Source organism: Hyposmocoma kahamanoa, unplaced genomic scaffold (genome assembly GCF_003589595.1).
Source record: "Hyposmocoma kahamanoa isolate Upper Pololo Valley unplaced genomic scaffold, ASM358959v1 202, whole genome shotgun sequence".
Lineage (NCBI taxonomy): Eukaryota > Metazoa > Arthropoda > Insecta > Lepidoptera > Cosmopterigidae > Hyposmocoma > Hyposmocoma kahamanoa.
In genome coordinates this window covers 16,062,948-16,073,033 of record NW_020653726.1, presented here as the reverse complement: position 1 = coordinate 16,073,033, position 10,086 = coordinate 16,062,948, and the positions used below count along the sequence as shown (strand labels likewise).

The following is a 10,086-nucleotide window of genomic DNA, read 5'->3' as shown; positions in this document are numbered from 1 at the left end:
ATTCAATATTTTTTTATGAAATTACGCACTTGTTATAATTATTAATACAAAGATCGAACACTAACAAAATTCTTTCGATCCGGCTGGTTTCGCAAGCCATGCCATTTTTGTCTTAGTGTTCGATCTTTGTATTAATAATTCGTGTTAGATCTCTCAACTTGAATTATTATTACCTCAAAAGCATCGTAGTGCCAATCATAATGTCCTCCAATTCCGTAATTGAGTACCTGTAATTCTTCAGCATGTGTCAGACTCAGCCCGGTGAAATCAGCCGCACGCCGTCTCACTTTTGCTACGACATCCTCATCCTCGGATAGCCACGCATTTTTACCGGTGCGAAAATCCGCACATTTTCCATTATATACTTGGGCGCACTTCAACTGTAGCAAAATAAAAATATAAAGGGTGCCATTGTTAAATGGGCATTTCTCCTAGAAGGGCTAAAATTCTCTGAGTTCACTGGTTGAATTTTTTTCTTAATTTCAGGAAAAACATTGAGCGGTAAGGAAAAAGAACTCAAACTTACATAAGATTCTGTTAATTGGGCAACTAGATTCTTAATAGCTAATGACATATTTGATCCACCGAATTCAGCTACCATCGAAACCAGGATTTCTTGACAAAAGGCGTAATTTTTGTGCAAAATATTATGAAAAAAGCATTAAAAACTTTCAATAATCTACATAAACATTTACTAATATGACTAACTATTAAACCAGGAAAAACTAAAATTTATTTATAATTCGACCAGAATGACGCTAACAAATTTCATTTTATGACTGTTAATTAAAATCAGTTTACAGTTTGACTGTTCAGCATTTTTTCAATCACACAAAGTATTTCCGTACCTCTTTAAAAAAAAAAGAGAACTTAATCTGTAGATAACTACAAAAGCAATAAATTTTTGGAAACTTGCGCGATTAATATCTTTCATTACTTTTTGTACATGACGAGGTAATTCGTTTAAAATCTTTCCTTCCGCTTTTTCTTCGCATACTTCTGTCTATCTTTTTCTTTAAACCTTTATAATATATGTACATATATAATCGGATCGCTTTTTAGTTTTGCTTTTCTAGCACGTTCCTTCATCTTCTTGATTTCCAATTTTTGGTTTCTGTTTTGATATTCCTTATTCATTTTCAGTGGGAAGCAAGTAGTAATATAAAATTGTGAAAATCAACTGTATTAACTAAACGTTTATATGAAAAAACGTATTATAAAATTCTTGCTTTTCAAAAAAAATTATGGCTTCGATGGCAGGTTTTTCCGACTTCGGTGGAAGCTTTTCTGAATTCGGTGGCACAAAATCCACCGATTCCAAGGCCACGGGATTCAGAAAATATACATATTTTTTATATTACTCGTAAACGACAATACTTGTAAAACCAATAAATTGTTATTATATTTTAGTCGGTACAACACTTATTATAAAAAATATTACATACAACCATAAAATTTAGTTTTTGAAATATCGTATACACCGAATTTAAAAATCAACCTGGACCAAATCCACCGAGTTACGTATTTATAAGCAAATAGTCCTAAAATCGGAAACAAATCGTCCATCTGTTCTTTCCAGCAGCAGGGGCGTGATGAACGAACAATACGAACGTATTCCGAAGCTTCTAAAATGCTACACTTCTGATGTACAGCGTGATTAGTAACTACCACCGAATTCCCTTGAATTGATAACTTTTAAAAATAAAACTCAGAAATACCGCTCCTCAGTTATCAATGCGTAGTAATACATTGTTTGTCAGGCTAATGATGCTGGTTTGCGCCTAACCATTAATACGTAATGTATGATGTGTCTGTTTTTTCTAAAATACTTTCGGCGCGCTGTCCGTAATATGTGCCACAGACATATTGTTATGTTACCTACGATAATATTTAATATGTTTTCAATTTATTATATTGTGTAAATGACGACTGCACGATGTGCGAAAAATCTTTATAGATTTATGCACATTATTTTATTTTAATATTTGTAAATTGGAAAGTGTAATAATAAAAAAAAAATAAAAAAAACTGGCAATATTCGAAATTTTAACGTTCTTTTTAACGTTTTATTAATAACTCCCAAGCATTTAATATAATATTCGTAGAAAGGCTTTAGTTGACCTACTTTAAGAGGTAACAATAAGTATACAGATAACGAAATTGCTGTGAATAAAGTAATAAAACTATATTTTAATTGAATAAAAACAAAGCTATATTTATTTTTAAGTAATTATAAAATTTTGTATTCAAACCAGCAGTTCGAAACTAAAGCCTCTTTATGAACATCATGTTAAATGTATGGGACCTATTAACGCTAAAATTTTGGATATTTCCAGCTTTATTTTTTAAAAGTTATTGATGTGGTTTTACTCATTAGGTAACGCACTTTATATATCAGTTAAGATTTTTGATATCTCTTATAAGTTACGGGATAATCGCCTGGGCACACTTAACGATTGAGCCCCGTATAATATACTACATTTTTCGTCTAATGAAAGTATTTGGAAACAAATGACAAACAACTCTATCAGGTGCTAACCCATAGAGCACCTCTATTCCCACTACAGTACCGGCATGCTATAATGGCCGCTTTGACGTTTGTCCGCTCATCAAGTTTCGTATTAATTCATAACTACGTTGAAGGAGCTAATTGCTGCACATTGTTGTCAATAGTGACGTGCAGTAAAATTCATGGAATGTATAGTTTTACGACACAACTCGGCATTTATTTTTCGAAATTCGAAATTTTTTAAAATGGAATGTAATACGATCGTCTTTTATGGGATCGCTGGACAGCACAACTTGTACCTCCGGCAAACTCGCGTCCATAAGGCTTGAACAGTCGCAAATGACTGACGATTTGAACTCTAATTTCATATTTACAACACAATTTCATACGCCATCTGTGGACTATGCGCTTGTACTTACACAAAGTCAAATAAAGATAAGTTGTAAACTAGAATACAGACGTGTCATAAGTGTTTTTGCAATCTATACCTACATTGTGCATTGTTGTACCTTCAGAGACATTCAAGAATAAACCATAGATATAGAAAAAAAGGGGAGATATGGCGTGGGGGCGTGGTTCGTGTCGCCTCGATATGGTCAAAATGACCATATCGAGGTGACACGCCTACAAACATCGCCACAGTGACATGGCGATCGTTGTACATACAAGATCTCTCGTAAAACGTGAAAATGCCAAGTTGTAGCCATGTAGCGATACACCTTGCAAAAAATGGAATGAAAACAAAAATTTTAAAACCAGTGAGAGAACATTCCACCGGCTATTTGCATTTTTAGTTACTATTTCTATTATTATTCAATGTTTTCTTTTTGTCTTCATAGAAATTTCTAGACTCAAAAATAGTGATGTTCATTTACGATGACTGATGTTTATCGACAATAAACGTTTACTGAAATGTTTGAATTTCTTACTATGATTTTTGTAATTAAAGTCCCTAAAATATCGAAGCGAAAAGCATTCACGTTAAATTGATTTCTTTTATTTTATTATTATTATTATTACTAAACATTTTCTTTCGAGTAACTTTAACACCACTCATATTTCGGACAACGTTTCAATTTCATGTCAATTTGGATGTTGCTGTTGCTTGAAGAAAAATTTATGTGTTTTAGATATTTAAGATATTTAAATTCCATTATACTCGTAGATTAAGCGTAGAGTATTTTAATTTTTAAGTTTTTCCAATGAGTTCAAAATAAAAGAAGGTTGGATTGAAGCTGCAGGAAAATCGAAAGATTGGTTTTCTTATTACTATTTCTGACTTTGTTTCAATTTCCATAGCAAATGCATTTAAAAAATAAATAAAATAAAATCGGCTTTATTTTACTTGTGCATGCAAAATAAATTATAGAAAATTACATAAACCCTTCATAAAAAAACAACAATTTAATTTATTAAATTCGTTGATGGTTCGAGATTACTCTTGACAGTAACAGCTTCACCAACCCGTGGTAACGTATAATGGAAAATTGACACTGGCGACGATCGCCATATTTTTTATATTATTCTTATAAAACTGACACTGGTCCAAGCCTTGGTGGCCGCCATTAAGAAAATAATAATAATTTATATTAATTTAATAATACATCAGTACCAGTGTAGATATAGTATAAAAAATGGAATATTTTTTTAATAATAAAAACAGCCACATGGTTTCCAACTATCGATTAGGTGGGACCACATCACTCGTTGAGCAGCGTCAGTTTAAGGTTAATAAGGTTAACAATTCACGGAGCGGTTTCCATCCGCGCCTGCCGGTGCTGCTAGACAGCGGTTTTATTTCAATACTCACGACCCTGCAAGTTTGTGCGGGCACGTAGCTGCCGCGGTCGCGGGCATGAAACCGTTGCGATTGCGGAACGTACCGCGAATTTAGTGGGAGTTAATCGCAAGTCGCGCGGTTAATAGAGAACTCACCCTGCGTGCGCCTGAACCGACCGCCAAAGTGTGCGAGCGACGACGTCCGCCAAGCGTGCAGGGCATCGCGTCTTGCGCGGTTCTACTAGTACCTTGCCGCGGCAACCGCGAACAACCGTCACCACTACAGGCGTAAAACGCGCCGTGAAATGTGCTACTAATTTTACATACTTAACTATTACATTCTACAGATGCCGCGGTCCCGCGGCAGACGCGGATGAAAACCGCTCCGTGAGTTCTTAGTGTAACGAAAAATGAGTTTCAGCACCATCTAACGTGTAATAGTTAGCTATTATATACTAGTAGTATTTTTACTAAAACGCCACCTATTGGTGAGTGGCTGAACCAGGATGAAAAAATACTGAAATATTGTAATATAACTTTTATTCAAGTGACTGTAAGTTTAATTTTGTTAAATTTTTAAATTGTTTTACGTCGTTTTCACGTTTTAAGCCCTACCCAATTAAAATCTTTAAGTTATGGTAATGGATAATAGAGCGTAAAGTTTGAATTGCACACAAGCTAAAAAGTGGCGGTATCAGCACCCGATGTTACATAGCGTCATTACATATCTCCCCTTTTTTTCTATATCTATGGAATAAACCATCGTAAAAATAAACATTACGTAATATTTTAGGGTCAAAATCGTAACAGCATAAAGTATTAGGTAAATCATGCAATGACTCGATCCTTACATCCTATCAATTAACAACTAATGCTACTATTTTCAATTATAAAAGAGAAGTAGAAGAGATTAGTATGTAGTTAAAATTAAAACAAGTACTTTTATTCGCTGTATTTTAAATGCATTTAACAAACGTCAATTTTTAATAATTAATTACGCGTCATCGAAAGTATAACTTTTATGTATTATTCAATTTGTTTTGTATAATACGTAAATAAACACTTAGACTAATAACAAAAAATAAATAAAAGTTATTACGACCAATACGACTAATTTGTTTTTAACCGATGGAAATGGTACATAATGATACGTATTTTGCGCGAGGTTAAATAAATGTATATTAAAATAGGTAGGTACTTTATTACCATAAATTGTTAACATTAAAAAGCGTCAAAATCTAATTAGCGAGAACAAGTAGGATTAATTGAAGGTGGAGTACTATTTTCTGGCTGAAGCATGGGTTCGTCGTCACGAGGGGAAATATTTGGAATATTATTTGGATCAGTGGTGGTTTTATTCTCTTTGTTTTCTATTTTCTTTAAAAGAAAACTGCAGCAAGTGGCGGTGGGTGGAAAAAAGGCACACTGCGTAGTGAATGCAATGCAGTATTACAGTTTCATTTCTACTAAATAAAGTGGGTATTTCTTTGTGTCCCGCGGTGCAGCGCGGCGCAGCCTGACGTCGCCAGCTTGTGCCGCCTTGGGCACTACGAAGTTTAACTAGGCTTCTCAACAATAAGGTATATTTCTTTGAAAGGCAAACATTGGCTGAGCGAACATCGAACTGCGAACTTTGGAAATAGCAATACAATATAGAACTTCAAATGTGTTAAACACAGTGAATATTTCTTCTCACGGGAATACGCTGTGTGTGTGGTCGTGTTTTAAGCGATTTATAGATTTTACATAAAAATAATATACGAGTACATATAATAATCCAAATACGATGATCTTGGTGGCCCAACAGTTTGCACTGTCGGCACGAGTTCGATTTCGGGCAGTACCAATCAGGGAAATGAACTTTTCTAAAATGGTTTGATTATATTTTTCTAGATAACGAATTGAGATGTGACCTCACAATAGTGAGGTTTTAGGTTTTGTAATCTGTCAAAACGGCCGTCATAGCATGCCGGCACTGTAGTTCAGTTGTCCAGTTCAGTTGACCAAATTAAAACGTGAGCTTCAATGCCCTATGTATAAAATATTGTCAGTCATAGATGCCATTTAATTTTGGTACATTTTTTAAAGGGAACATGTAAATATTTTACTATTAACGTCTGAAATTGAGAATGTGAAATTTAATCGATTACTGTAACAAATAAGACGGTAAATAATTTACCTTTACTTGATTTAGAGCAAAAGCCATCAACTAAAGAATACTCCAACGGTATGTTGTTTGCCTACCTCAGGACTAGCAAGCGTTTTTATGGTTTCTATTTCATTGTCACTGATGACATCATAGAAAAGAAAAACGTTTGGGTTCTTGTTAAGTTCCTCCATCTTGATCGGCGCCAGCTTCAAGAATGGATTACTTTTTAAATACGAGCATTTCAACCTACGGCATGATCAATTAGTTTCATTAACATTTACTACTATTTATTTGTCATTGTTACGATGTCATTGAAACGGGTATTACTTCTTCGTATTTGTTGCAGGTACATCGCTTTCACTACGACATAACGCAGCATAATATTCACTTTCTAAATCAGTATACTGATTAAATGTTTCCTGTAATCGATTGATACGTTTGAGATTAAGAGAATTTGCTTTAAGAATATTTAAATTTGCGATAATTATTCAGCCAGATCATAACTTACGTCACTTTTGGGTCGTCTGATAGCGGTTTTATAAAGCTGCAAAACAGAATTAGTTTCATTAGGTTTCGAAGTATATAGATTCTCCACCCATGCATAGACTTTTGAGGCTGCCGAGAGAAAAAGAGATTCGATGAACACACTTTTGACTTCTTTAAGTCACTCGCTATTTTTTTGCAATAATAACCAACCCAGTGGAATAGGTGAGTAATAATAGGATTTCACAATGTACATCATGATTTCTGTAGCTGTGAAGGGATTCTCGTCCTGCTCATTGAGTTTTTCAAGAGCTACTTCAAACCACTCTGCTGCATATGATTTGTAGTTGTAATATGTACTTTCATATTTGTACAACATCAGAGCCAAATTGTAACAGTCGATCGCCGTCATCGGAGAACTGTAACAGGCATATTCCTACTTCAATACAGGACTTCAGTAGCAGTAGAGCTCATTGTGAAAGAGTTCGTCCAGGGAAGTACTGCCATCTTACCTATTTCTGCCGTCAAACCGTGAACATTACAGCTTTTCTGTTTAGAAGGGTAAGGGTGCTGGTGAAATTACAGAAAAATTGGACTTTTCAATTTATGTCTCAAGGTGACGGGCGCAATTGCAGTGCCCCTCTGGGGGCGTATTATGAACTTTTAAAAAACTATGCAAGTTCCAGGCAATTCTTCTTACGCCTAAAAAGTGACTGGATAAAATTCGTACTACGACATACGACATACGTATTTTTCGCTGACGTCTCGCTGGTTATTTTGTCTATGACTGGGACTTGACTAGCTCGTGCTTTTTAATGTAACGTTCAAAAACATGGATGAATATTTACCGGTAAGTGACGGTGTTATATTCGTCACTTAGTTTAAGAGAAAAATAATAGATACGTATTATTCATGTACGAAAATAAATAAAGACACTATATAATAATAATAATAATAAAAACACTATATTATAATAAAATCAATACACTATATTTTAATTTTAGTAAATAAGAGAAAAGCGCAAATTAAGTTTCCGAACGACGACATCCAACATCGACGAAATTCCGCGGGTAAATGTTTACTTTGTAGTTGTTGAAAACATGTCAAAAACGTTTTAAGAATATTTGACTATAAATTAAATTGTAAGAAATTATACTTGGCTTTAGTGAAAAATAACCTTAGTTTCAACCAATAAATCGGTGGATTTTCTAGGCCTCGACATATGGCGGGCCATGCCCAGGGTCAGAGGGACCCCGGGCAAAAAGAGTGTGTACTGGTGGACCGCGGAGATTGGGGACCTCCGCATCGCCTGTACCACGGCCCGGCGGGCCTACGGCCGATGCCGCCGCAGGCGCCACACTCAAAGTGAGGAGAGAAGGCTCCACAGCGCCCTTCAGGGTGCGAGGCAGGCCCTGAAGGTCGCAATAGGGCGGGCCAAGGACTCTGCGAAAGAGGAGTTCTTGGCCACCCTAGACGCGGACCCATGGGGGAGGACGTACAAAGTTGTGCGCAACAAAATGTACGGCGCATCTCCCATGGAGTCACTGGAGCTGGATCTCCTCAACCGGGTGGTGGAGGGCCTTTTCCCCGAACCGCAGCCCTTCACCCCACCGGCCACGGTGCCCCCCAGAGCAGACGGGGGGCAGACTGAGGAACCCCCCCCCGGAAATCACCGAGGGGGAGTTGGAGTGGGCGGTGGGACGGCTGCGAGGGCGGAAGAAGGCTCCCGGCCCGGACGGGGTACCGGGACGAGTCCTTCGCATTGCCCTGAAGCATCTCGGGACCCGCCTCAAGCATCTCATGCATGACTGCTTGAGGACGGGGTTGTTCCCGAGATGCTGGAAGGAGGGAAGGCTCGTCCTGGTGCCCAAGCCGGGCCGACCTGCGGACTCCCCCTCGGGGTTCAGGCCCCTGGTCCTGCTGGACGAGGTGGCAAAGATCCTGGAGCGAATCATCGCCTCCAGGATCAACGAACACCTGAGGGGGACAGGCCCCGATGTGTCGCAGCGGCAGTACGGGTTCAGGGCTGGACTCTCCACCCTGGACGCCCTGGAGTCGCTGCGACACATCGTGGAGGAGGGTAACGGCGAGGGGGAAGGCGTGGTGGCTGTGTCATTGGACATAGCCAACGCCTTCGGCACTCTCCCCTTCGCCGTTATCAGGGAGGCGCTGAGGCTATTCGGAGGACAGGGTGGTGCTCTACCAGACGAGGGAAGGGAGGCGCGCCGAGCGCCCAATGAGGTGCGGAGTACCCCAGGGGTCCGTATTAGGACCACTACTGTGGAACCTGGGGTACGATTGGGTGCTGAGGGGCGCGCTGCTCCCCCGGACGGCGGTCATCGCGTACGCCGATGACACGTTGGTGGCCGTCCGGGAGACCACCTTCCAGGAGGCGGCCCGAAGAGCCTCAGTAGCGGCGGACATGGTGGTCCGCCGAATACAACTGCTGGGGCTCGAGGTCGCCGTGCCGAAGACGGATGTGGCCGTCTTCGGCGGGAGGGGTAGAGGTTGGGCGGTGCCGGCAGGCGCCCACATCTCCATCGCGGGAGTATCGGTCCCGGTCAAGTCCCAGATGAAATATCTGGGACTTGTCCTGGACCGGCGATGGAACTTCGGGGAGCATTTCCGGCAACTTGCTCCCCGAATAGTGGGCGCCGCATCGGCGTTGGGCAGGCTCCTGCCCAACCTCGGGAGGCCGGGGGCCCCATGCAGAAGGCTATACGCCGGGGTGACTCGGAGTATGGCCTTATACGGGGCTCCCATTTGGAGTGGGGCCATATCAGCGGCGACGAAGGCGCTGCTGAGGACCCAGAGGGTGGTCGCCCTGCGAATGTGCAGGGCGTACAGGACGGTGGCCTGCGCTGCCGCATGCGTCCTCGCCGGTACTCCGCCGTGGGACCTCGAAGCCGAGGTCCTGGCGGAGGTCCGCACCTACCGGCGGGGAATGAGGGACCGAGGCGAGCGACCCGCTCCCCAAGAGGTGGAGCGGGAGCGCCGCCTCGCGGCGCAGCGCATGCGGGACCGGTGGAAAGAGGGCTTGGCGGATCCCCCCTATGGCGCTCGTACCATAGAGGCGATCCGCCCTGTCCTCGTAGAGTGGGTAAACCGGTCCCACGGGCCACTGTCGTACCACCTTGTGCAGGTGCTGACCGGGCACGGCTGCTTC

General features: G+C 40.5%; 1 protein-coding gene across 1 annotated transcript; it reads right to left on the bottom strand.

Moving 5' to 3' along the window:
- Window positions 1-131: 131 nt before the first annotated feature.
- Window positions 132-7,332, bottom strand: LOC113227161 (prolyl 4-hydroxylase subunit alpha-2-like). The gene is made up of 5 exons (XM_026460038.1): window positions 7,134-7,332; window positions 6,946-7,052; window positions 6,765-6,856; window positions 6,533-6,683; window positions 132-380 (listed from the first exon to the last, which is right to left on the bottom strand). The coding sequence occupies exons 1-5, from the start codon at window positions 7,330-7,332 to the stop codon at window positions 132-134; spliced, it is 798 nt and encodes a 265-aa protein (XP_026315823.1).
- Between the last annotated feature and the right edge of the window lie 2,754 nt (window positions 7,333-10,086).

What these genes read in the sequence shown, in the direction of transcription:
- LOC113227161 (XM_026460038.1), bottom strand. Translation starts at nt 7,332, where the DNA reads ATGACGGCGATCGACTGTTACAATTTGGCTCTGATGTTGTACAAATAT. An exon ending in TTACTCACCTATTCCACTGG is followed by an intron (nt 7,053 to 7,133) that starts GTTGGTTATTAT and finishes TTCTCTCGGCAG; the next exon opens with CCTCAAAAGTCTATGCATGG. An exon ending in AAACGCTTGCTAGTCCTGAG is followed by an intron (nt 381 to 6,532) that starts GTAGGCAAACAA and finishes ATTTTGCTACAG; the next exon opens with TTGAAGTGCGCCCAAGTATA.